The sequence below is a fragment of the Enhydra lutris genome, unplaced genomic scaffold (assembly GCF_002288905.1).
Source record: "Enhydra lutris kenyoni isolate GAN:26980312 unplaced genomic scaffold, ASM228890v2 scaffoldscaffold117, whole genome shotgun sequence".
Lineage (NCBI taxonomy): Eukaryota > Metazoa > Chordata > Mammalia > Carnivora > Mustelidae > Enhydra > Enhydra lutris.
Window position 1 is genome coordinate 423661 of NW_019154201.1, and position 27964 is coordinate 451624.

Sequence of the window (27964 nt, forward strand, 5' to 3'; positions counted from 1 at the left end):
GGCTTAACGACTGAGCCACCCAGATCTGCCTTTACAGCAGCATTTCACTTGATGCCAAGACGCAGGGCAGCGTTCTGGAAACAAAGTGAGTCCACATGGGGGACGCAGCCAAGGAGCAAGAGCGGGCGCTGACCTGGGTCACAGGGGCCGGTACCGCCCGGTACCAAGACAGAGGCTCGTCTGAGGTGGGACAGATGACTGAAGACTGTGTCAGCAACAGTATCCTAAGTTTGGCCAAAAGGAAGCCTGCAAGTCAAGAACCTGTGTAACATGAGGGAACCGGAACTGACGACAGTGGGAACAGAGCAGCCAGTTCCTATTTGGTTGTGCTATTTATTCCAAAATATTTTCTTCTGAGACAGTCAGGAAAGGAACTAAGTGCTGTCTGCAAAACAGAAAATCCTTACAGGTTTTGTACACAAATGCAAAATGTCAGTGTCAGACAAGAAAAGTGCATGCCTTGAAGAGCCCAGCAAGGAGACCCAACTCAGGGCCATGGCGCAGTGAGCGATGACATCCGAAGTCACAGCCTGTCAAGGCGGTAATCCCACAGACCGCCGCTCCCTCTGAAAGCTGTGAAAGTTGCTGGAAACATCCCAGAATTAGTTGAGAGTATTTGTCTGTGGTCCCTGCTGTTCGGGTGAAGGTCTTCAGAAAGATGTGACTGCCGATTGACTGGTGAGCTCGTCACAGCCTCCCATCCCTGGATGTGCACTCTGCTCACCTGTCCCATCCCAGAGGCTGCTGCAAGGACACGGCCTTGAGATGGTGAGGTGGGGCTCAGCCAAGAAGGGCTTCCACGTAAACTCTCTGGATTAGGAGGAGGGTGGATGCAGGAATCTATTCATCTGGCCACCAAGACGAGCCTCATATGTAAAGCCTTCTGCTTACTAAACCTGCCACCTACTAAGGTGGAGTGGCCTGGCCCTTTCCTTAGTCCCTTTCTGCCCTTTGAATACAGGGACCAGGTTCAGCTCCAACCCGGGAGACTTCCAAAACGGCTACAAACTGACACCTGCCCCATAAGGTGAGAACTCATTCTATAACAGCCTGGTGGAGGCTATCCCCAGTCAATGACCAGGGGACTTTCCTGCGTCCCTTGTGCCTGGCACCAGAGCACCACCACTGTGGCAGAGGGGTCCCCATCACCTCTTTGGAACTAAAGTTACACGCCGGTTGTTAACATCACAGGAAAGGTTTTTCATTTCCGAGGGCAATTATGAAATTTGTGCTAGCTTAAATCAAAGTTCAAGTCTTTCAAGACCGTGTTAGGTATGAAAGGGGCCGCAAAACAGCATTCACCACTATCGGATTAACGTATTGTTTCATTACAACACTACCTAAGATTTTACTAAAAACAGCACTTTGCCTAGCTGCCCACAAGAACAGTTTTTCTGAAAGCTTAGAATTATTACCACATGGTTTTAATAATAATTTATTTCATTAAGTAGTTTAAAAATGTATTAACTGGGGCCAGGGCCACCTTATATAAACAAATGGACAAACAGGCAAAGATAACCTAAACCTTCAGAAAATAAGAACCATAGTCTGCAAAATTTGGACAGAAACACTTTTAATTTCCATCCTAATATTTACAACATATGCGTAACAGGATTTTACAGAAAACAGATCATTGCTGTGAATGGACTATCCGTATTCCAATTTCTTTTGAGAACAAAGATGCCTTTTGTAAATGCCACTGACTTTCAGAATAGAATGTATTTTTCTGTGTTATATCCAGATCATTACACAAGTGAAAACACCCTGTGTAACCATCTTTTAAGTTTTAAAATCCAAATCTTGATTCCAATATTCCTGACCTGTCTCTTGTTAGCAGATGAAAGAAATAAGCTTTTTTTTTTTTAAACACAAGTTCCAATTCAGAATTCTTATAAACAACAGCAACAAAATCTCACGCCTACTTAGTATCCCTATATATTCGCATAAAGCAAGTTTCAGGAGAATAAAAAATGATTTACAAAAGGCACTGGATTTAGCAAAAATTGGTAGAGTTTTCCATTTTGGATCAAACACTGGAAATATTCACAGAGCACCCCCAGTGCGCAAGCAGTCGTGTACGCCGGAGAGAAGTAACTCAGGTGTGGAGTTTTGGGCATCAATCACGGCAGTGGTTCTAAGATGACCCCCATGCTCCAGGCAGACCCCCAGAAGGTCATGGCCACAGGGAAGTTAAAATAAATGGAGCAAGGTTACTGACCGGGACACAAATCTCTAGTTTCTATCCTAAAATGCAACACTCTTTCATAAAGGAGATCTAGTGGAAGTGAATCTGGAAATATGCAATAAATTTCAAACCCGGAGAACTCGAAGATCACTTTATCGGCACAACCCTGCAACGAAACCAAGTGACTGGCAGCGCAGGTTCCTTAGAGCTGCTGCTCCGTCAAGTTCGGGGACCACTCCCAGGACTCCCATGGACCAGAGAATTTATTCCCAGAGAAAAGCTGGTTTTATCTTCTGGTCACTAGTTTAAATGTTTGTGATGAGCCAAACTTGCAAGTCTAAGTCATCTTCACGTTTGTCTGCCCCCAGACACGCACCTTATCAATTGGTCTAAGCCACTGGGACCAAGCGGCAGAACAAAAGATTTCTATCAGGAACGAAAAAGTCAGAGACCCGTCCCAGAAAAGGAAGATGGCACGAAATTCATCTTTGCTGTAAGAACAGGGGACTGGCAGCCCCGGCTCTGGCACTCACCCGGGCTTCTGGCACACACACGATGGGAACGGCGTCTTCCGCGTGCCCACGGTGAGCTCAAGTCCACACTGTTACACGCTGACGATTCTCAGAAAGTTTGTAACTGGATTTGCTTCCATCAACTTCTCCCCAAACCCCAGAAAACTAAATTTTATACAAAACATTTGCATTTTCTAAAAACCTTTTACTCTCAAAATGAGGACTAATAAATTAAGCAGAATATATTCTTTTTGGTAAGTTTTAGCAATAAACACTTTACCCTTCTTCCTTTAAAAACAAAGAAGAGAACGAGCCGCCCAGCAGCGTGCACTGGCCTTACAGGGCCGTGAGCTGCGCCAGGTGCGCCATTCTGCGAAGGTGGCTCCCACGCGCAGGGCTGTAGCGCCCGGGGCTGCCCAGGCCTGGGGAGTGGGGTGCGGGCCCAGGCTTCCCGGGGCTTCTCCCGGGGCTGCAGCTGTGGGCACAACCGACATCCGGCTGCCGAGACTCCAGCTTCCCCTTCAGCGCAGGGCTTGGCCAACTGAGGAAACCAGGAAAGCGCCGTCAGCGCCAACGGGGGCTACGGGCCCGTCCCAAGCCCTGGGGGACCACCCGGCTCCAGAACGGGTGCTGCAAACCTCAGGACCACGAGCCCCGAAGATTCACAGAACATATGACTTTCCATATGAGTCCCGTGTGGCCCCGACCACGGCTCCTGGCTGCTTCCAACCTGCTCCCCCACCGGGTCAGCAGCACCCTCCGCTTCCCACCTAACCGCACGCCCGTCTGCGCGGGGTGCGCCAGCCGCGGCCTCGTCGAGAGCCGCGAGTCAGCCTGGCCAAGCGGCACTCCGAATGAAGTGCTACGTGAGCATACTGAGTCACCAGCGGATGGCCCGGAAGCCAGCTACCCGCGAGCCCGGTGTAACACAGGTCACCCTACAGGCCCACTGACCTCTGTCTGTCAGTGGGGGAGTAGCGCAGGACGGCACTCCTCCATCTGTGCACGGCCGGGTACCGTTGAGGATCCACTTCTGTACACTCCAGAGCGGCCAAAACATCTCGATCCAGTTTTGACGGCTCCTCTCTACATGGCAGAAAAAAAGGAAAGAAAAAGCAGAAACACTTGTGATTAAAAAAACTTGCAACACCACTACTCAAGAGCCTAGGACAGGAGCAGAGGGCGAGCAGAGAGTGAGCAGAGGCCAGGAGCTGCTGGTCGGTTCCTGCCACCACCGGACCCAGCTATCAGGGCCACGATGTGGGCTGTGCAGCGACAGAGGCCACACTGGCAGACAGAAGGCACTGTCCCACAGGGGGCGTGATGGACCCAATACTGAGTATCTCCACCTCCAGGGTCACCGACCAGAAGGCCTCTCCCCTGGGAGGCTGAGATTACCCCAGGATGGGCTTTCTTCCTAAAACACACCGAGTTCTTGGTACAGTTCCAGTTGTTCTGGGGAGGACCACTTCCCCAGGGAGCAGAGCGAGGCGTGAGGCTGGGCTGGAAAGGAGAACACGTGTCCCACCAACCTGGAAGATGGCAACACAGCACCAGGAGCTACACACTCGTGGCAGAGATGGAAGCCAGAAAAGCACATCCAACCAGGTTGTGGGCAGAGCAAAGGTTTAAGAAAGCTAGGACGGTGCCACAGGAGCTCACGTCCACTCCCATGGCCTGCCACAGCGTCAGGCGCGCTGCCACATTCACTCCCACGGCTACACGCACGCACACCCCCCCCTCGTACCCAAAAAGGAAGAGCCTCTCCACAGGCTCCTTCGTAGTGGGGACCCCTGAGGGCTCTGAGGACATGGAACCACAGTTCTGCTGAACCTGGGGCACAGGAGTGTCAGGACCCAGATGTATTTTAGACATTTTGGCTGACATTTCGCTCTCTGTCCTGGTTTGGTTCTCTGTGAGCGTGTCAGCAGCAGGCGGCTCTAACCAGTCACTCTCAACTGCATCCGCTCTTGATGTGAAGCTCTTCTTGTCCCTAGTTTTCCTGCTTTTATTTGGTGTCTTGGAAAAATTACTTCCTAGGTCTTGCAATTGCAGTTTATCGAACTCAACCGTCAAGCCGGAGACTGGCGAGATGAGTGCTTCTCCGGCGCCTGGGGCCTCCAGCCTCTTCCTGCCTGGGGTCCTGCTGCCGCTCAGGGGGCCACAAAACCCATTCTTGCTGCCGTGGGGACTGGTCAGGGTGGACGCTTCTATAAGGCTGGTCTCCTGCTCCAAGGGAAGGATGTCACACTTCGAGTCCCCAAAAGTGCTAACTGTGGGCTGCGTGTTGTTTCGAGCTGTGTTCTGTCGATTTTTAATCTCTTCTAAGCTCAGGTCGTCGTCTTCATCCAGAAAAGCCCTCACAGAGATGGAATTGCTGCACTTCCGAGCACGGCCTACAAGGGAGAGAGAGCAGCTCCTCAGAGGCGCGGGTGACACACCGTCCGCGAGGGATCACGCGGTGCAGCCGCAAATCCCCAGGAGCAGCAGCCAACGGCCTCTCCTTCAGATCCACCCGCTCGGACTCCCAGACAGAGCCTGCGCCGCCCCTTGGGAAAAGCCAAGCAGGACCCTGCACAGGGAACAGCAGTGTCCAGCGCCCCCACCTTCAAAGGCAGGAAAATGAGGAGGCCAAGGTCAAGGGCAGGCATGCATGGGACGCGACAGTGGCTGGTACCTCCCGCCTGACTTGCTAGGACACCAGGGGCCGAGGACACGGGCGGCTGACAGAAGCAGCAGGCGCCGGCTCTCCACACGGATGCGCTTGCTGGGGTGCGGCCACAGGGCAGGGGCCGGGTCCCGAGAACCCACAGACCGCTATGTGTCCTTACCAAAGGCAGAGGAGTTCTCCTGACGACAGGCCTCATTTTCTCCCAAGTCTTGTGGGGACTTTTTGCCTGCCTCCTGCTGACTGAGATATTCTTCTAGCTTTTGCAGACCCTCCTGGGAAGACAGATCAACAAAACAGCCCAGAAAGTCCCAGTATTCGACCCAGGGGTACCCCAGCTCACGAGCCAACTCCCTGCAAGAGTAAGACAATGCGTCAGTCGGAAAACACGGAACGGACCACACAGAAAACAGCCACTCTGTGCCGGAAGGGCCAAGCAGTGCCTGGAGTCTCGGCTGTGACTCTGATCGTATCGTAAATGTGGGGTAAAACAGTGCTTTGCGTTTTCTCGAGCAGGGCCAGACTAATAAGCAGGTTTCGGACGCGGGCCGCCACACTGAGCGCACTGAAGTTGTGGCGAGAGAAGGGGGCCGTGGCCACCCCACTTGCACCACACGCTACAGAGGCAACAGGTCAGACGTGAATCCCCATAAACAGAATGGCCTTCCTGTTTCCTTAAAACAACTGTATAAAGTTGGAGAGGATTCTGGTTTTGTTTAGGCACAAAAGCTCAAGCTGGGAATCTGAAATTACGGGTTATTTTGAGACAAAGTTTTAAAACAAGTCAATGTAGCTTTAACACTGTAATATAGATTTCTGACTATGGAGACAACACTTTTCATGGACTTTTTTAGTAGCAGCTTCTGGCCACACCGCCTCTTGTGTTTTATTTCCTGCTCTTTTGCCAAAGCGACACCCCCCATACGGCCATCATACAGAACACTGCCGTGAGTCTCTGCCTGGAGAGGGACCGCCGGCGGACACCTCTGCCACAGAATGTGCAATGTCTGCAGGAGTCAGACCGCAGGGAAAAGGCTTTACACCCCCCTCTCCAACCCCATGAGCACTTCCCAGGAATGACTATTTTGCAGCTGGAACAGCTTTCTGTCCTCAGCCAACACAGAAGCATGCAACATACAAAACGACACTGCCGCTCAGCTCCGGTCCCTCCGTGCTAAAGCCAGCCAGTACCTTCCCACCCTCTCCATGCCTCTTTCTGGATCCGTCTTCCTGACATTGTGAAAGAAGCCTGCTTTCTCTCGAGGTGGCGTTTTCCAGAGCTTGCGAAAATCTTCTGCCTGAGGAGAAAACGTCCTGAGCTGTGCTATGCCCCCAAGTCACGGGAAGCACCAGCACCACAGAGCCTGCTGAGTGCCTCCCGGCACCCCTCCTTGTCCTCACACCCTGGGCAACGTGCCCTCCTGTGTGGCAGCTGGACAGACCGCAGGGCCACATTAGGACAGCAGCACCGAGGGGCTCTGGCAAGGCTCCACAGCCTCCCTCTTAGGGACCCAGGCTGGGCTGTGAGGGTCAGAGCTGCCACACTGAGAGCCTCAAGTCACTTTCCCATCACACAAGAGGAAAATGAGTATTTACATTTTTAAGTCACTCAGAGATTTGTTTTATGCAACCTAATCTAACCTACCTGATAAAACCTGTTCTTGGAGACACTTCCGTAACGGCAAGTAACTAGTTATTTACAATTCTCAACACTGGTGCGCGGGTGGCACAGCTGGTGAAGCATCTGACTCTTGGTTTCGGCTCAGGTCATGGTCTCGAGGTTTGGGACCCAGGCCCGTGTCAAGCCCCGTGTTCAGTGGGGAGTCTGCTTGGGATTCTCCCTCTACCCCTGCTCTCTTGCTCTCAAATAAATACATCTTTAGAAATAAAATAAATATTTTCTTTTTTTTTTTAAGATTTTATTTATTTATTTGACAGACAGAGATCACAAGTAGGCAGAGAGGCAGGCAGAGAGAGAGAGGAGGAAGCAGGCTCCCTGCCAAGCAGAGAGCCCAATGCAGGGCTCAATCCCAGGATCCTGGGATCATGACCTGAGCTGAAGGCAGAGGCTTTAACCCACTGAGCCACCCAGGTGCCCCTAAAATAATTATTCTTAAATGTTGTTAAAAGAGTAGGTCTCCTCTTATGTGTTTGTTTTTAAGATTTTATTTTGGAGTTATCGCCACACCCACCGTGGGGCTCAAACTCACAACCCTGAGATCGAGTCACACGTTCCACCAACCACACCGCCCAGGTGCCCCTTTAAAATCTCTAACGAGAAGATGACACACAGCCTATGAAATACCTCAGCCCCGAGTGAACTTCACAGTCCGCACACTGCGGCTTCCCAGTGACCATACACACCCCCAAATCCGGGAGTGGACAGCCCAGCTCGACTGGCACATGGCACGAGAAGGGCCGTGATACGGACAGAAGGGCCAGGCGATGATGGGCGGCTGCCCAGGTAAACTAGGCTTCTCTGAAGCATGGGCTCACCACCACGTTCACGCCGGCTCACCAGCAAGGGACAGGTCAAGGCACTCCTGTTCCTCCCGCAGATGTCCTCAAGCCCCGTCACCAGACACTGGGGTTCCACGAGCCCCGGTCCAGAATACCCAACACTCCTGGTGGGGAGAGCCAGGAGCTGGCTCCCAGAAGCTTCTTCAGTAGCTCACCTTGGATGGGCTCAGGGGCCCCGCAAAGGCTCGCAAGGTCAGAACAGGGTCTCTGGGGCCGCCTCCCCCATGGCCGATATGAGAGGTCTCGGTCGTCTGGTCTGAAGACCACAACTCCCCAATCACAGGAGATGATGTGTCCTCGGCTCTCAGGAGCGGCACGTAGTAGTGGCCTGGGAGGAGGAGACAGCGCAGGTAAGGCATCTGCTTGGGTGGGGCCCCGCGTCAGTGACTGCATCACTGTCACCAAGGAACACCAGGGGCTTTGCAAGCGATCAGTGATGAAGAGTGTGTAGAAGCTCTGAGCCAGAGCTTCTGGGCGAGAGGCCAGTTTCTGCCAGACCCACTGAACTAGCCCCACGTTCTTCCTCCCCTGGAGGACTAGAAGGAAGGAAGGAAGGGGAGCAGGAGACACCCCTCTTTAGTCCCACATACTCTGTGTGTCAACAAGATTAGCAGGAGCGGGGGCCTAAGATCTGTGAAAGGAGAGACAGGCCATGGTGCGGAAGGCGGCACCCGGAAGGGCTGACAGGGTGTTGCCGACGAGCCGAGCCAACGCCAGACCAAAGGGCTCCTTCCACCCTCTGCCCTGGCGATGTGCAGGCTGCGCTCGGGGGGCGGGGACCAGAGGGACCCGCCATGTGGGATCCCTGCAGAGATCACGGGGTGATGCCGTGAGCAACAGACTGACGACAGACAACCTGCTGCCTCCCAGAGACAGTCAAGGCTTCCGAGGAGGGATTATGTGACAACAAGTGGCGTGCGAGCTGGGGGTCCAGGAGCAGGAGATCACCCTGAGAAGGGCTGCCACCCTGACAGCGGAGCTTGCTCCCACCACCTAAGGCCAGGCTCGCGCAGTCCAGGGCCTTCCCACTGGCAGTCCTCACCGTCCACACGCCAGGCCCCACCTTACCCTGTAAGTACTCTCTAATGCGCTCCTTCAATTCCACAGACTTATTTCTGCTTCTTTCACAAATCACCTGTTTTCAAAAGACACAGTATGTAAATAGTCTGTATCTTAATTTCTCACATTTTCTCACTAACATAATTTTATAAAAGCAACTTTTAAAACTAACAAAGCAAGGACTGTGTCCTAATGCTGAAAACCTCATGAAGCCCACAATCAGAAGACATGTGCTGAACAAAACAGTCTTTCTTCCAGAATGTTCTGTGAAAGCTGAAGGGGTCAGGACGAGAACATACTCTGCGGGTGAACTTTGTCTTTCTTCGTGCTCAACTACACACTCCAGTTTTCTGCCGGGAGAGGCACGATCGGTCAGGGCAGAGACAGGCCGACAGGCCACTAATGTTTAGCAGCAAGAGCTCCCCGGCCTGGGCCTGTCCGTGGCTGTTGTCTGGCTCGATTATAGCAGAATTCCTATTTAGCATGCCACACAGTGTTTTCTTCTTGCTACTATAGGAGTCAACTTTCCCCCTTAGAGAACTGTAGCAACAAGAACATTTTTGCTAGAATAAAAAACCAGTACCCTTCAAAAAAGGAAGGCGCCACAAAATTGCCATCTCCTGCCAGCCTGTGAGAGAAAACAACTCTACTGTGTCCTGTTAGCAGCGCCAACTTATTTTTTTAAATGTGTAACTGATTGTGACAAATGGCAAATGCTTTAAGAATACCCCTTAACGGGGTGCCTGGGTGGCTCAGTGGGTTAAGCCTCTGCCTTCGGCCCTGGTCATGATCCCAGGGTCCTGGGATCGAGCCCCACATCGAGCTCTCTGCTCAGTAGGGAGCCTGCTTCCTCCTCTCTCTCTGCCTGCCTCTCTGCCTACTTGGGATCTCTGTCAAATAAATAAAATCTTAAAAAACAAAAAAACAACAACAAAAAAACAACCCATGAGCTGCTGAGAACGAATGACCACCAGTTTCAGGAAAATAAAATCAGGAAACATGGGCAGTTTACTCCCTCCTGATTCTACAGAACCGTCTTCTTCACGGTGCGTCTTACTCAGCAATCATGGCTCTAAGGTGCGCCCACGAGGCAAACACGTTCACACAGTCAGTACTGTGACTTTACAGTAGCTATAAACAAGACTACGAGTTCACATATTTTCATGCCTAACACCACAGGAACAGCATTTTAATAGATACTTACATCTTCAGGAGTTTTATCATACTTATTCCTTGGATTTTTTACAATCAAAGGGTGTGAAGAAAGCACGTTGACCACATCTGCATTCCCAAACTTACAAGCAAAGTGCAATGGCGTGTCATAACCCTGAGAAACATGCAGAGAAAGAGAGTATTTCTTATTTATGTTTGTTTCATAAGGTTGTTTACGATAAAAACAGGTATTTAGCAGAACAAAAACCCTCAAAATCCGAAGACCATAAAAAGACAGTTACTCTCTCTGAGGAATGACCAGCGCGTCAGCACGTGCCCACTCCAAGCCAGGGCTTGAGGCCAGCCCGGTGCCCCAGTACTGTTGCCAGCGCTAGGGGGCCCAGGCCCAGGGGGAGTTTATAAATGAGCAAGGGCAAGATACCTGCTCAGTAAATGGCGGCTTTAACAATTCAGGGCCCAGTAGAGTGCTATATAATCGATGCTCAAAAGATGAAATAAACAGGGGCACCTGGGTGGTTCAGTCGGTCAAGTGCCTGATTCGTAATTTCCGTTCAGATGATGATCTCAGGGTTGTCAGACTGAGCCCACGTCAGACTCGGCGCTCAGCACGGAGTCTGCTGGAGTTTCTCTCTCCCTCTCTCTGCCCTTCCCCCACTTGTGCTGTTTCTAAATAAATAAAAATAATCTTAAAAAAAAAAAAAAGGTGAGATAAACAAATGGAGGCAACACCCAGAATAGAACAAAGTCTATGAATGCAGTCTGTACCAAAGAAAACTCTCTCTAGCGGCTGATATCTAGTAAATGAAACTCTCCACTCCTGACCCTGGGATGCTTGTCAGGCTCTCACTTGCTCTTAGTGGCACCCCTCCCCAGATACCTTCAACTAAGGCCTTAAGATCCGTGGGCCTTAGTGTAACAGCATCCTGTGACCAAGAGCTATAGAGCAAATCACTTCTGGGTCCCCTCACTTGAATGACCACAGGCTCAAATGCAGCACAGCCAAAACAGAACCCATTCATGTCTACCAGAGCTGGAAACACGGCCATGCAGTCCACCTGTGATGACCAAGCATGGCAGATCCCAGCTCTGAAGTCCCTGGGAGGTGTCTCTGCCCTCCACATGCCACGTATGCCTGCCATCCCCTTAGTTTCTCGTCCAGGCTGCCAAGACTCCTCATGGACCTTGCTTCCTGCACTCAAACTGCCAGCTTGATCCAACCGATATTGTATGAGCAAGTAACCTCAAGGCAGCACCCATCCCCTGCTCCACACCCTCTAGGACCATCTCACCATTTCACACACTGCCAATGTGAACCTGGAAAAGTCTGGGTGCCTGCCTACAGCAGCCCTCTCTAACTGCATCCCGCCCTTTTGTCCAGCTTGGCAAACCTTCTCAACTGAGGGCCAGAAACCGAACATTTAGAATGAGCAGTGCTGTGTTCCAATAAAGCTTTATTTACAAAAACAGGCTGTCCTTTGCTAGATCTACCCTGGTGCCTTCTCCAAGTTACGACTTTGATTCACAGTCTACCTGAGACAACTCCAGATCTGTGGCCCAAGCTCTAATAGCCTGACCTCCCCTGCCAGGCCTGTGACAGTGGGAGACAACAGTCACTGCAGATCGGGGTCAATGTTCTCACTCATTCAGAGCATCCAACCTCAAAGGGACCTCAACACCACTGTTCCTTCCGGCCACGGCTCTTTTTCACGCCACAGAACGTCCATCTCTGACCTGCTTCCAAATGTGCACACCTGACCGCAACCTCTCTCCTCACCCCTGCCGGAAACTGCCGCTCCCACACAGACAGCCGAGTCTGGGTTCTTCCGATGTTGCCAGCTGGCGCAGCCCTGCTTCTCACCGCGCTGGTCTGCGGTACCTGTGCCTTCTCACATGTTTGTGGCCAACAACTGAACTTACTCCGACTCTTCGTGAGTTATGGTCAAAGACGGCCTGTAGCACCCAGGAAGGTATTAAGTGGTCCCTGTGCACGTGCATCTGCGCATTTTCTGTGACTACTGCACAGACGTCAGGGGAAACTGTGTTTCTCTCTCATATTTTCCAAGTCACACTTCCTGATTGTACTAATCCAGTCAGGAACCCTTCCTTACTAAGTCTGTTCACCCTTTGTTTGAACGGACATAACTCTGATTTTGCTCCTTTGTTTTCACACTTACTGTTGCTTTCATATAATCCTTGTTTTCTTTTACTTCCTTCTATAATTCTGCTATCTTGGACAAATTTATCTTTATTCCCCCTTTTCTCTCTTGTTGATTTAAAAGTCATCTTGGGGGGGGCGCCTGGGTGGCTCAGTGGGTTAAGTCTCTGCCTTCCGCTCAGGTCATGGTCCCAGGGTCCTGGGATCGAGCCCCAAGTCAGGCTCTCTGCTCCGCAGGGAGCCTGCTTCCTCACCTCTTTCTCTGCCTGCCTCTCTGCCTACTTGCCATCTCTGTCTGTCAAATAAATAAATAAAATCCTTAAAAAAAAAAAAAAAAGCTATTCTTGCTGGGTGCCCAGGTGGCTCAGTCCTTAAGCGTCTGCCTTCGGCTCGGGTCATAATCCCAGGGTCCTGGGATCGAACCCCACATTGTGCTCCCTGCTCAGCGGGAAGCCTGCTTCTCCCTCTCCCACTCCCCCTGCTTGTGTTCCTCTCTTGCTGTGTCTCTGTCAAATAAATAAATAAATAAGTTAGTCTTGCTTTGCAATTCTGGAGTTCAACGTGTCACATTCAACACGTTGTCATGAAACAGTGGTGCCCCACTCCAACATGCTTGTTACTCCCTCTCCTGCCAACCACAGTTTTTCAAACTCCTAGGCTTGCTCAGAGCTTATAATCCTTGGCTCTAAGCTATCACGGGGTTCTGTCTTATATAAACACGTAAAATGCTTCTGTTTGAGGAATTTTTACATAAGCGCGTGCACCATTAAAGAACAACCCTTTGACATTTTTAACTCCACAGGAAATATTCTTATTATTAAGTGAAAAAAGAAAAAAAAGGTAATATGTAGATATCTAGAATAAAAAGTACCAAAACCCCTTTAATTCCCTCTTTATTTAGGTTCTGACACTGGCTCATCCTCCCATCAAAGCCCAGCTCAGGCTGCTCTGGAAGAAGGCCGGGAGGGACCTGTCCTCGCACACAGCTGGGACTCAGGTGGCCCTGCCCGGTGGGGGGTGGGTGGGAGGGAAGGACTCTCTCGTGTGACTGGATGTCGCCCACCCCTTCCTAAGCTGGCCAAGAGCCATCGCCACGCACCTCCCGTCCACACGCCACGGGATGCAGCGGACGCTCACGGGGGACAGCCGCGACGGGCGAGGACGTCAGCGGGGCCCACTCACCGCTTTGTCCGGCGTGTTCAGGTACAGGTCCACGATGTAGCAGATGCGCTGCTGCAGCATGTGCGGCTCGTCGTCAGGGTACATGAGCCGCATAAACTCGGGGTTCTCCAGGGTCTCCAGAGTCAGCTGGCAGATAGAAGCCTGGTTCTCTTTAGCAGCGACATGCATGACGTTGTACCTACACCCTTCCTGAAAGAAAAGTGCGTGTTCTGAGGGTTGTTTCTGTGGGCCGCGGCTGGTCCACGCAAGAGCCCTTGGAGCAGGCTTACCTGCACGATGGTCGGATTGTCCCCGGAGCCGATCAGGTACCGGGGGTTACTCCAGGTCAGATCTGAAAAGAGGTCTTCTTCTCCCTTCTCCACAGCTTTTCGGAGTTTGGCAGTGAGATCTTGAGTACGGGGGGTTTTGTAACTGTTTGCTCGTTCTCTGTTGATAGTTTCGGACTCTGAGGAGTACGCGGCATCTGTCATTAAGAGACAGAATTTAAGAACGTTGAATTTCACAAACATTTTCTCATCGCCCTCTGTGTGCTACACTGAGGACAACGAAAATCTCTCCCACAGAAGCTTAAAACCTAGTTGGGAGTAACAAGAACGAACCAGTTCGCATGAACAGCCGAGGGGCACATGTCCCAGCCAGCAACGTGGCACAAATGTCACTACAACACGAGCCCAAGCACAGAAGGACCCGACTGGACTCTAGCTGCAAAAGGCTTTGTGAGGACAGATAATGGCACAGCGGCTGCACCCACACAAGAACTTCTGAGCACAAAGAACACTCCCACAGAGGCAGAGTGAGCCAAAGTGGTTTTTGTTGTTGTTTGATCACAACCACCTAGGAGTGTCTGCAAGTCTCTGGAGGGGTGTCTGCACAGAATGCAAACTGCCCCAAATCACCCCGGTTCCCTCTAAGAGGCACCTGTGTCAGGCCAAGTTAGGATGAGGGGAAAGCAGCAAATGGGGCCTTCAACAGAAGGCCTAGGTCCACAAGGAGAAGGTGCCTTCCCCAGGAGTCCCAGGCGGCCTGGGAAACAGGACACCTGTGAGCTCCTGGAGGGGACAAGACGGACGCTAGGCGAAAGTCAGAGGCTGCCGGGACTCTGCACGGTGCTGACGGAAAAGGCCTCTCACAGACCCTGGTTTGCAGCCGGAGTGGGTAAGGTCAGCTCTCGGACCAGACAGGTCGTGCAGCTGAGCTCGACTTCTGCAGACTGTCTGGGTCAGAGCAGGCGGCCCAGCCCTGGAAGCAGGTGGAGCTTCAGTGGGGAAATGGCTGTCTCAGCACCTAACAAAGCCCAAGTCCCACGGGCAGCAAGGAGACACGGAACAAAAGGAGCCCAACAAAAGGACCAACCGTGATCCTTCTGCTGCTTCTCCCTTGGCCTTGCCAGCTTCAGGCCCTGGAGCAGACGCCTGGCCCGCTCAGTGCCCCACTGCCTCTCTCCTCAGGGTCCTTCTCAGACCAGGCGACTCACCCATCCTCCACAGCCTGGGCCTTGGCTCTCTACTCCCGTGCAAATCAGACTTCTCTCAAAGGAGAAAACCAGTTACAGTCCACGGGGAAGACAACACAGAAGACCTGGGCCGCAAGGACAGTAACAGCCAGAAATGAGCCACCACATCACTTACCTTTCACTCCACCGCTGAAGACCGATGTTATTTTCACAGGAGAAAGGGGTGAAGAGGCTTTGCTTGGAGAAGGAAAATAATCACAAATTCCTCTAGCAAATTTCTCAGCATCTTCTCTACTTGAAAAAGCTTTAAATCGAGATCCTTTGATCATTTTGACAGCTTGCAATGCTTCCTTTCTATCTTCATAAACATGAATCCTTTCTGCATGGGAAAAGTAACAGGAAAATTAGGAGTAACCAGAGGCACCGTCACTTAGTTCACACCTGAAGACCATGGGTTTCATGATAAACAACTGTTACCCAGTTGTCTGATTTTTCTCTCATATTAATATTTCAGATTTTTTTCTTAAAGATTTTTTTAGGGGCACCTGGGTGGCTCAGTGGCCTAAGCATCTGCCTTTCCATTTTTTATCTTTTATTTTCTCTTTTAAGATTTTATTTATTTGACAAAGAGAGAGCACAAGCAGAGGGAGAGGCAGGCAGATGGAGAAGCAGGCTCCCCGCTGACAGAGAACCCGATGCAGGGCTCGATCACAGAACTTTGGGATCATGACCTAAGCTGAAGGCAGAGGCTTTAACCCAATGAGCCACCCAGGCACCCAAAGATTTTATTTTTAAGTAAGCTCTACACCCAACATGGGTCTCAAACTCACAAACCCAAGATCAAGAGTTGTACACTCCACTGACTTGAGACAACCAGGTGCCCCAATATTTCAGATTTTTAATCTTTTAGAAAAAGGGCCTTAGCTAGTGAAAAAACATGATTAATAAGCTTGATCATATGTGTGGACATGAATATAAAAATACGTTATTTTGTACACACGTTTAACTTTATATCTAAGAATACTATTTCATACTGAAAAATAAAATTTCTGGATTAATGCTCTAAATAAAAATAGTAATAAAAACAAGTTAACAATGATGACTATGGGGCGCCTGGGGACTCAGGTCATGATCCCAGAGTCCTGGGATCGAGCCCCACATCGGGCTCTCTGCTCAGCAGGGAACCTGCTTCCTCCTCTCTCTCTGCCTGTCAAATAAATAAATAAATAAATAGAAATTGCATCATGACCATTTCCAGTGTCACTAAACCTTTAAAAAATTCTTATGGTTGAACAATATTCCATTCTACTCATGGTAAATAATATGGCTAACAAATCTATTTTGGGTATCAGCACAAATGACATCACCATAATGACAGTCTATAATTTTTTTTTTAAAGATTTTATTTATTTATTTATTTGACAGACAGAGATCACAAGTAGGCAGAGAGGCAGGCAGAGAGAGAGGAGGAAGCAGGCTCCCTGCTGAGCAGAGAGCCCGATGCGGGGCTCGATCCCAGGACCCCGAGATCTTGACCTGAGCCGAAGGCAGCGGCTTTAACCCACTGAGCTACCAGGCGCCCCCCAGTCTGTAATTTCTGACAGTCTCATCAACGTTAGGCTTTCATTAATGCTTTCCAGTGCTACATCTACTTTCTGATTTAAAATTTAAATTTAGGGGCGCCTGGGTGGCTCAGTGGGTTGAGCCGCTGCCTTCGGCTCGGGTCATGGTCTCGGGGTCCTGGGATCGGGCCCCGCGTCGGGCTCTCTGCTCGGCGGGGAGCCTGCTTCCTCCTCTCTCTCTGCCTGCCTCTCTGCCTGCTTGTGATCTCTCTCTGTCGGATAAATGAATAGAGTCTTTAAAAAAATAAATAAATAAATAAAAAATAAAATTTAAATTTAATTAAATTAAATTTAAAATTTAAATTAAATTTAAAAATTAAATTAAATTTAAAATTAAAATTCCAATTCTTTGGGGTTCAGTCAGTTAAGTATGTGACTTTGACTCAGGTCATGGTATCAGGGTCCTGAGATACGGCCCTGCATCTAGCTCCCTGCCCAGCAGAGAGCCTGCTTCTCCCCTTTTCTCCGTCCCAACCCTGGCTCACACTTGCTCGCACAGGCTCACTCATTCACACTCTCAAATAAAACTTTGTTTTACAAACTGCAATTCTCTGACGCTGAAAACTACTCATAGCTGCACAAGCCATTTATATTAACACAAAAGTGCTCAGAGTTTGTTGAATTAAAAAAAAAAAAAAAGGAGGGGGGACACCTGGGGGGCTCAGTCATTAAGCATCTGCCTTCCGCTCAGGTCCTAATCCCAGGGCCCTGGGATCGAGCCCCACGTCGGGCTTCCTGCTCAGCGGGGAGCCTGCTTCTCCCTCTCCCACTCCCCCTGCTTGTGTTCCCGTTCTCATTCTCTCTCTCAAATGAATAAATAAAATCTTTTTAAAAAAGGAGGGAAATAATCAAATGATAGCTAGCTAAAACCATTTGTAAGGTGAAGCATGTCTTACAGAAACCAATTTTCTTCATTTTAAAAAATTCACATATCCATTTACAAATAATTCAGCAGAGTTCTACCTAAAAATGCTAACAATGGTTCACTTGGGGTGGGTGAGATTATGGTGATTAAATTCTTTTCTTCTCTGAGGTTTGAGATTTTCATAATCACCCCCCCTGCTGCCCACAAACCACCGCAGAAGAGACACCAGGTGCTCGTTATGCTACCATTTCTCGCTGGGGTGTCCTCATACGCCGGGCACACCCCATAGTAAAGAGGCGGCTCTGCAGACGCCCTTGCCACGGCTTTGTGGCCGCTGACCCCGGTGGTGGCACTGAAGGGCACGGAACAGGTCTTAGACGTCACGACATCTTCCTCCGGAGGATTCAAGCCCACGCTGTAACCAAAATCTCTGTCTTCAGACAAGCCGACCTGCTCAGCCTGACTCTCTACAGCAGACTTCGACATCTTCTGTGCATCTCGGCTCAGAGCAGTGGCACCTGAGGTGTCGCAGCCAGGAGGATGTGAAGGCAGCGTTCTTCCGCGCTCTAATAAAGCCTGAGCCAATTTTTTCTCAAAAATGAACCTTGTGGTCGAGGTAATGGGTCCACATTTCAATCCAGCTTTCACAATTTCTTCTCTAAGGTCATCGGGATTCAGGAGTTTCAGTCGCGCCAAGATGGCGTCCATTGTCATTTCGCCTGGACAACAAAAATCAAGGTGATGGCTTTAAGTACATCTTTTCTTATTAACAAAACAAAACAACACAGCAGTAGCAAAAAAGCTGGCTTCAGTTTCATTTCAATCCGGTGTTTCTCCAGATTTTTTTAGTCTATACGCCCTCTATGAGAACTTTCTGAAGTTTTTGGTTTCCAAATTGATAATAATCTAAACAAAATTAGAATAAGCAATTTCTGGTTCATCTGGATAAGGATGTTAGAACTGGTCCTATTCCACGATACAATCACACTAACATTCCAGGAAAGTAAGCATACTGGGGAAACAGGCATGCTCACTTGTTGCTAAAGGATAATGTGGAACAAAGTGAACGAAAAACCCCATTAAAACTCCAACTCCAGGGGCGCCTGGGTGGCTCAGTGGGTTAAGCCGCTGCCTTCGGCTCAGGTCATGATCTCAGGGTCCTGGGATCGAGTCCCGCATCGGGCTCTCTGCTCAGCGGGGAGCCTGCTTCCCTCTCTCTCTCTCTCTGCCTGCCTCTCCGTCTACTTGTGATCTCTCTCTCTGTCAAATAAACAAATAAAATCTTTAAAAAAAAATTAAAAAAAAAATAAAACTCCAACTCCAGAAATATAGTTTACAGATATTTTATACTTTATTCCATAAATAAAGGGGATCTATCCAGAGATTTAGCCAGGGGAGCCACAAAGATAACTCTTGGAGTCATTCTGCTAATACTAATAACAAGTAGCTAATGTTTAATGTTTTGGGTCTTTCCAAGAGCCTGGCTCTAGTATAAAGACACTACGATTTTTCTGTGTGGCAGGTTATAATTACTACGCACCCACATTTTACAGATGAAGAACCTCGATCACGGAGACACTAAGTAACTTATTCAAGTTACACAGCTACCCAGCAAGCGGGTTTGAGCTACAGCAAGAGCTTTAATCCATACCTTTGGAGAAAGAGTAGTTAAACCTAGGGATTACAGGTTTAAGCACGGTTTAAGCATGGTCAGCAACAATTGGGAAGAAGGTAAGAAATAAGGGGGCACAGACTAGTGCTATCGTAACAGGGCTGGAAACAAGGGCTCAGATTAGAAAAACTGGAGATCTTAAGGGCGGATGTATCAGATGCCACAGGGAGGGGTTTGAGGAACTGCAGTCAGCCTAGAATAACACCCAGATCTCCAGTCCAGACGCCTAGGAGTGACTCCTGAGACAAAGAATCCTAGACATAGACAGATGGGAGACTTGGGCATTATAGCGTCAGAAACACCTTACGGCCACCAACTGGGCATTTCAATTTTCAAGTCCAAGACTTACAAGTTCAGAGTGGGTAAGAGATCCGTGAGTCATGAGCGCGTGGATGGTGATTATAATACACCAGGAGTAACAAGGAATAAATACAAAGGATTAAAAGACAGGAAAGAAAAAGAGAAACTCCTAGAAGGGATGAAGAATTACACAATGTATCAATGAAACCAAGGAGTATACAGTTTTAAGAGGTACTGTCAGATGAAATGATGGAACATTCAAGATTAACTTTAAATTACTCTAGGGGTGGGATGCCTGGGTGGCTGAGCAGGTTAAGTGGCTGCCTTTGACTTAGGTCATGATCTCAAGGTTCTGGGATGGAGTCCCACATCAGCCTCCTTTCTCAGCAGGGAGCCCGCTTCTCCTGCCTGCTTCTCCCCCTGCTTGTGCTCACTTTCTCTCCGACTTAAAAATAAAAATAATAAAGTATTTTTTAAATAAATAAGTTACTCTAGGGATGCTTGGGAGGCTCAGTTGGTTAACGGTCTTTTTTTTTTTTTTAATATTTTTATTTATTTATTTGACAGACGGACATCACAAGTAAGCAGAGAAGCAGGAAGAGAGAGAGGAAGCAGGCTCCTGGCTGAGCAGAGAGCCTGATGCGGGGCTTGATCCCAGGACCCCGGGATCATGACCTGAGCTGACGGCAGAGGCTTTAACCCACTGAGCCACCCAGGCGCCCCAATGGTCTGACTTATTTATTTACTTATTTATTATTATTATTTTTTAATGGTCTGGCTCTTGACCTTGGCTCAGGTTATGATCTTGGGGTTGTGAGATCGAGCCCCATGTGGGGGCTCTGTGGTCAGTGGGAGTCTGCCTGAGTTGCTCTCCCTCTAAAGTTAATAAATAAATCTTTTAAAAAATTAAAAAATAAATTACTCTAGCAGGAGAGCAAAAGGGAGGGCAGTGACAGATAAGATTCATAAGATATTAATATCTGTTGTAGCTAGATGATGACTACAAACCAGGAATTCATTATATTACCCTATTTCTATGGATTTTTTATTTATTATTTATTTTTTTATTATTTACTTTAAGTAGGCTCCACACCCAGCATGGAATTCGACGCGGGGCCTGAACTCAAGACCCTGAGACCAAGAGCCAGAGCTCAACCAACTGGGCCTCCCAGGTGCCCCTGTACACTTTTTTTTTTTTTAATTTTAATGCCACCTTCCCCCACCCAACTCCAAGGTTTCAAAAATGGCCGTTCCTTATTTGCAAAGGGGATATTAGCTTTTTTTTTTTTTAAGATTTTATTTATTTATTAGCCAGAGAGAGAGAGAGAGAGAGAGAGAGAGAGTGAGCAAGCACAGGCAGGCAGAGTGGCAGACAGAGGCAGAGGGAGAAGCAGGCTCCCCGCCGAGCAAGGAGCCCGATGTGGGACTCGATCCCAGGACGCTGGGATCATGACCTGAGCCGAAGGAAGAGGCTTAACCAACTGAGCCACCCAGGTGTCCCGGGGATATTAGCTTTTTAAACAATGAATGTACTGCACAGCCCCAAAAAGATGCCAAAGAAGTTGAAGGGGGTGGCCTAGTGACCCAGGACTCTACCCAGGGAGCGCACCTAAGCAGATTCCCGCAGCACCTGGACACAGGAGAAATGGAGGTGGCTCAGGGACAGGAAACTGATGTAAAAGGCACACTGTAGGGAGAAGCCATGCGCAAGGGGTCAGGACAAGGGGTGTGGAAGCCCCGAATAAACAGGGGCTGCATCCGTTCCTACGAGAGCAGTCTTCATACCGTTTCCGTGTCTGTGTGCCACATCTACCTTTCCAACCTGGCTAGTCTGAAGGGGGTTCTGTCCTTGCAGCCAAGCAAGCACCAGGCAGAACGAGTCCGGCGCGTCACAGCACTAACCATGTGACCCTGGACAAGCTGTGCAAACTCCAAGCCCGTTTCCTCACCTATGAAACGGACACAATAACAGCTCTACTTCTTAGGCGGCAATGAAAATTAGGTAAAATGATACCCGTCAAATCTGTGCTGCTGTGTTTGACACTGACAAATTACGCTTAACAGTCGGTTCTGGTTACTAAGTTATCAACTAACACAGGCTTATTAATCTAGCACAACACAGAATCCGCTCAAAGTCAATCTGAATAAAAACAAAGACACGGTTTCAACGCACTGTCATTAATATTAGGAATACAATATACAAAACTGAACAAAAGGAAGAATAAAGCAGAAACTAATGAGCTTGGGAAACTGTTGGGGGTGGAGGGTGGAAACTGACAAGAGGAACTGTCCTGAGGGCCAGCCCAAGAGAGGGCAACACTGTGACTTCACATGTTCTGACTTTTAGGAACATGTTTGCTTCACATACTAAAAAATAATTTTAAAAAAGATGGGGGAAGGCCCCCCAGTGGAATACAAACCAGAACAAATGAGCTCCACTGCATTACAAGTTAAAACAAACAGGTGGGAGAGAACTGACCTAGTAAATGAAAAGCACTATGTGGCCACGCATGCTACAGGCCGCAACTATGCAGCTACTCTATGCCTACTCTAGGAACCAGCAGGCAGCCCGACAGAGAACGGCTGAGGAAAGCCAGGTTCCTCCCCAGCAGAAGGGAGCTACAAGCAAGTTCTTGTCCTGGAACAAGCAAGGGGAGGCAGAGGCCAGAACAGGGCTCAGCAAACCTCCGTAAAGGGCCGCAGACTGAGGCTGAAGCTCTCTCCAACACTCCCGACAGCCCTGGATCCAGTAAGACTCTCCAAAAACAGGAGAGTCTGGGTTTGGCTGACAGGATGTGGTTTGCTGCCCCGCCGTCTAGAATCCAAAGTATCCGCCCAACCCTGACGGACTGAGCACAAAGATGACAATGTGGAAACCCAGCCGGGTGCACACGGTGAATATGGAACGCTTCCAGGCCGTCCCACTTACAGTGCTGATGTAAGATACTAACGTCGGGGTCTAAGGGAACACTTCCCTGGATCTAACTTTTTATTTGGAAAAACTGATAAACTCAAGTTGAAAACCAGTATGGATGGTTCCTGGCGGCCCCACAGGTGACATCTTACACGCTGCAGTGCGTCAGGAAGCTGACAGGGGCCAAGCTTCGCCACGGCCTGCATCACTCTGCTGTCTTTGCACGGAATCCCATGACCGTCTAAATTCATAATCAGGGGCGCCTGGGTGGCTCAGTGGGTTAATCCTCTGCCTTCAGCTGAGGTCATGATCTCAGGGTCCTGGGATCGAGCCCCGCATTGGGCTCTCTGCTCAGCGGGGAGCCTGCTTCCCCCTCTCTTTCTGCCTGCCTCTCTGCCTACTTGTGATCTCTCCCTCTGTCAAATAAATAAATAAAATATTTTAAAAATATAAAATAATCTAGGGCGCCTGGGTGGCTCAGTGGGTCAAAGCCTCTGCCTTCGGCTCATGTCATGATCCCAGGGTCCTGGGATCGAGCCCCACATCGGGCTCTCTGCTCAGTGGGGAAACTGCTTCCCTTCCTCTCTCTCTGCCTGCCTCCCTGCCTACTTGTGATCCCTGTCTGTAAAATAAATAAATAAAATCTTAAAAAAATAAAATAATCTAAATAAATAAATAAATTCATAATCAGCCACTTGACAGTTCCACCATATCGAAGATCTCCTGCCGCCCCTTACAGTCACACCAACCTTCGCCCCGTCCCCAAACCTTGACTAGCACTCATTTATTCTCTATCACTGTAATTTTTCAAGAATGTTATTATAAATGGAATCATACAATACACATCTCACACTGTCTGTTTTCACTCAGCATAATGCCCTAGAAACCAGCACCTCCTTCCTCTTCACCGCTGAGTAGTGCTCCAAGGTATGAATGTGTCACAGTCCCTTTAGCCATCCAGCCCTCGGGAGACATTTGGGCTGCTTCCAGTGTTTGGAAACTATTAGTACTTACAAGTACTCACATATGGGTTTTTGCGTAGAAATAAGTTTTCATTTCTCTAAGATAAATACCCAGGAAAGCAGTGCACAGTTACATTTTTGAGCAACTGTCAGACTGATTTTGGACTGGCTGAAGCTTTATTATTTCTACCAGCAGCAAATGAGACACCCAGTTTTCTCAGCATTTCCACCAGCATTTGTGGTATTTTAATTTTAGCCATTTTAATGGCTGTAATATCTCATTTTAGGTTTAATTTGTATTTCACTATTGGCTGGAAAAGTTGAGCTTCTTTTCACATGTGCATTTGTGTCATACTCTTTTTGCAATTTTTTATAAATCTGAAATGACTTCAAAACAGAAAATTAAAAATTAAAAAGGAAAGTTTTATTAAAAAAAAAAAAAAAAGATACTCCAGGGGCGCCTGGGTGGCTCAGTGCCGAAGTGACCTTCGGCTCAGGTCATGATCTCAGGGTCCCGGGTCAATCCCGGAATCAGGCTCTCTGCTCAGCGGGGAGCCTGCTTCCTCCTCTCTCTCTGCCTGCCTCTCTCCTACCTGTGATCTCTGTCTGTCAAATAAATAAATAAGATCTTAAAAAAAAAAAAAAAAGACACTCCAGTAAGCCTGATGATTCACAGACCTGTACCCGTGGAGCAAATAATACATTATATGTTAATAAAAATAATTAAATAAAAAAAAAAGACATCCCAAACCCTAATCTCTTAGTCTCACGCCCTAGTAGACACACATCATTCAGCTTTAGCATCTGGGGAATCTGGTCTTGGTGTCCGACAGGTACATGGCACAGGGCTGACTGTGTAACCGGACAAATCAGCACGCTATTTACTCAAGATGCCAGCTAAGGGGGCGCCTGGGTGGCTCAGTCCGCTCAGCCTCTGCCTTCAGCTCAGGTCATGATCTCAGGGTCCCGAAATGCCGTCTGGAATCTGGCTCCCTGCTCAGCATGGAGTCTGCTTCTCCTCTGCCTGCCGCCCCTCCTGCTGTGCTCTCTCTCTTTTTGACAAGTAAATAAATAAAATCTTCAAAATAAAAAAATCCAGCTAAAACTGTCTTAAGCGGATGAGAGAAGGCCAAGCAAGCAGCAGCCAACGGGATGGGGGTCAGCTGGACCTGGGGTCCACAGGCCCGCCTTCCCAGCTGGTCTCTGCCTCCCACCTGCGTTCTCAGCCAGAGCTGGGCCTTCCTGGGACGGTCCCCTCAGCCGCAAGCCAGGACAAGAGAAAGAAGTCGCCCCTCTCGGCCCTGTTAGCCCTGACATCCCACGGTGGGCTCTTCAGCTTCACTGTCTGCTCCTAGAATCTCACCCTCCTCTCAGAGTCCTAAGGAACCCAGACTTTGGTGCAGGAGAGCCAACTAAGCGTGAAAGGGTCCCGAAGGCCCGCAGGGCGCGCAGCATCCGGTGAGCCCACCGTCGCGACGCACACAGGACAGCGAGGCCACCGAGGAGCCGAGCACAGGCTGCAGGACCCCGCAGAAGGGCCCATCAGGACCCAAACAAACCCACACTGCGCAGACAAGCCGCCGCAGCTCCCAGCTTTCCCATCGTTGGAACATTGAAGACGCCCGACTTTCACTCTAGGTCTTGTCCCGGAACCCCAGATTCGGGCCGGCGAGGGAGGGGGCCGAGGCCCGGGGAGGGGAAGGAAGGAGAGGGGCCGGGCGACGGGAGGAGAGGGGGCCCCGGGAAGTGTGGGGGGCCCGAGGCGGCGACGGGAGGGCCGCGGGCCCACCGGCGCGCAGGCCTCACCTGGGTCTAAGGCCGAGTTCGTGGCCGCGCCGGGCGGCGGGGCTGGGGGTCCGCTCCGCCCCAGGCCCCGCGGCCGCTTCTCCAGCCGCCGCACCAGCCAGCGCACCGCGATGAGCAGCACCGAGGCGCCCAACAGCTCCCAAACCAACGGCGCCCACTCAGCCGCCGCCAGCCGCGGCCACAGCATCGCCACCGCCCGGCCGCCGCCGCCGCCGCTGTGGAGGAGGCCGCCCGCCCGAGGACCCCGCGACCCGAGCTGCCCGCGCCACTGCCTGACGGCGCCGCACACCGGGGTGGCCGGTGCGGGGCCGAGACCAAATGCGCGGGCCGGGGTGCTCGCCCCCGTGCCCGGTGGCCCGGCAAGGGAGCGCGGCCGGGTACCCAGTCCCTGACGGCGCGGGACAGTCGAGGGCGCCTTCAGGCAGTGGCGCGGGCAGCTCGAGTCGCGGGGTCTTGAGACGGGCGGCCCCCGCGGCCGCGGCGTGCTGCGAACTGGGGCTTCCGGAACCCGCTGGGGAGAGGGGAGGACGGGAGGGCGGTGTTCGAAGGTCGGGTGGGGGTCTTGAGGACTGGGTTCGGAGGGTGGGGGCCGGGGAGAGGCCGGGTGGTAGGGGGTCAGGGAGTCCGGGGAGCGGGGTTCGGGGGGCGCGGGCCGGGGAGAGGCCGGGTGGTAGGGGTCCGGGGAGCGGAATTCGGGGGGCACGGGCCGGGGAGAGGGCTGGTGGTAGGAGTCTGGGGGGCGGGGTTCGGGGGCAGGGTTCGGAGGCGGGGGGGCCGGGGTCCAGAGGGTGCGGTTGGGGGGGCGGGCGGAATAGGGTCCGGGAGGCTGGGGAGCGGGGCCTGGGGTCAGCCTGGGGCTCTGCGGGCTGCCGAACGGCTCCGCCCGGCCCCAGTGGGAAGGGCTGCTCGCGGGGTCCTCCAGGCGAGAGTCGGGATTTTGTTGGTTCTCCTGGACACCCTTTGGGACCGCGCGCTTTTAGAACAAGGTTCCGCACGCCTAAGTAAGCAGGAGGCTGGGTAGCTGCGGCCTGTGCTCAGAGACGTTAACCGTGCAGCTGGCCTCCCCCAGCTGCAGTCCTCGGGGCGCGGAGGGCTTCCGGAAAGAGTGGGTGCGAGCAGCTGTGCCAGAGGGGTCTGGTCAGGCTCCGGGCTGCGAGATCCCATTCCTCCCACTCCTCCCACTCGGGCACAGTCATACAAAGTAGCCAGGGGGGCTGCAGGGGCTGAGGGAAGCACTCTCTATGTTTGTCAAAACTCTCGGGCATAAAAAGGGTGAACCTCACCCATACATTTCTTTTAATGGGAAAAAAAAGAACAAAACCCTGAAGAAATGTGACATCCTTGGTAAAAACATTTAATGGGGTAGTACTGACAGCATGTTGGGCACAAAAGAAGAGTCAGTAAATTTGAAGGTGAGTGGAATGCAAATTAAAGCCACAATGAAACACTGCTTTTCACCCACCAGAATTGTTAATTTTGGTGAGAATGTGGAGTAATTGCGGCATTCTCATAGAGCGCTGGCAGGAGTTAGGGGAGTTAAGCACTCTGGAGAACGGCGAGGCAGTTTCTCCCAGAGTTGGACCTCCGCTGCTCTGTGGCTCAGCACTGCAGTCCTAGGTATGAAGGTGGATGTCCACACCATGTTTGTGGCAGTCCCAAACAGGAACTGCCCAGGTGCTTGGATAAACGCCAAACTGTGGAACTCTCACTTGAAATTCCTACACTAGGGCGCTTGGGTGGCTCGGTTGGGCAAATGCCTTCGGCTCAGGTCATGATCCGGGAGTCCAGGATGGAGTTCCGCATCAGGCTTCCAGCTCCATGCGGAGTCTGCTTCTCTCTGATTTTCTCCCCTCTTGTGCTCTCTCTCTCTCCAATAAATAAATAAAATCTTTTTTAAAAAATTGCTATGGTGCATACTATATTCAGCAGTAGCACGGATTAATCGGAGAACCATACTAAGCTCAAGGACCGCGCCCCCCCAAACGTGTGCGCTGTACAATTCCACTTGTAAGAGTCTCAAGAACAGCCAAAGCTTGTGGTGACAGAAATCAGAGCAAGATCCAAAAAGAAAAAAAATCAGAGCAAGGGCCCCCTCTGAGTGGGGTGGTTAGCATGAGAGAACCGGTACCATGAAGGAAAGTCTCCATGTCTTGCTTCCGTACACACTGGTGGATGGTTATCAGAACTCACCAAACCAGACACTGAAAATCTTTTAGTATAATTTTCGTGTATACTTTAAAAAGGAAAGGGTGCCTGGGTGGCTCAGTGGGTTAAAGCCTCTTCCTTTGGCTCAAGTCATGATCTCAGGGTCCTGGGATTGAGCCCTGCATCGGGCTCTCTGCTCAGCAGGGAGCCTGCTTCCCTTCCTCTCTGCCTGCTTTTGATCTCTGTCAAATAAAATCTTAAAAAAAAAAATGTTATTTGAGAGATCAGGCATGATGGGGCTAGGGCAGAGGAAGAGGGAGAGAGAATCCCAAGCCGACTCCACGCAGGGCTGGATCTCACAACCCTGAGATCATAAGCTGAGGTGAAATCAAGAGCCCGACGCTCAACCAACCCAGGGCCCCATGATCTTTTTATAGCTGTGCGCCATGGCATGGGCGAGAGCACCCGGCTCCAGGCCAGATGGCCTGGGCTGCTACCCTGTCTGCCCCCGACCTGCTGGGTAGCTTGGGGTGAGTTACTTAAGTGCCCTGTGCTTCATTCTCCTCAGTGGTAAAATGGAGGGTGATCATCACCCGTCTCAGGGGCGCAGATTAACACACGCCAGTCCTTGCTACAGAACTGCCAAATGGGCTTGATAACTGTTAGCTATTACCGCTTCCATCGTTCACAAAGCTTAAGTTATCCACCCGTGCCTCCCCGAGGTAGCAGGTCCTCCCCTATCATAGGGGTTTTGCGATAGCAATCACAAAT

At 50.5% G+C, this 27964-nt stretch overlaps 1 protein-coding gene across 1 annotated transcript; it reads right to left on the reverse strand.

The window, feature by feature from the left end:
• Window positions 1–1556: 1556 nt before the first annotated feature.
• On the reverse strand, window positions 1557–25235 carry LOC111139775 (ankyrin repeat and LEM domain containing 2). The gene is made up of 13 exons (XM_022492158.1): window positions 25049–25235; window positions 17640–18113; window positions 15083–15286; window positions 13724–13917; window positions 13455–13643; window positions 10149–10271; window positions 8954–9020; window positions 8041–8213; window positions 6557–6663; window positions 5529–5719; window positions 4445–5093; window positions 3652–3783; window positions 1557–3238 (listed from the first exon to the last, which is right to left on the reverse strand). Exons 1-13 carry the CDS (start codon window positions 25233–25235, stop codon window positions 3034–3036), a joined length of 2895 nt encoding a protein of 964 aa, XP_022347866.1. The 3' UTR covers window positions 1557–3033.
• Window positions 25236–27964: the final 2729 nt, after the last annotated feature.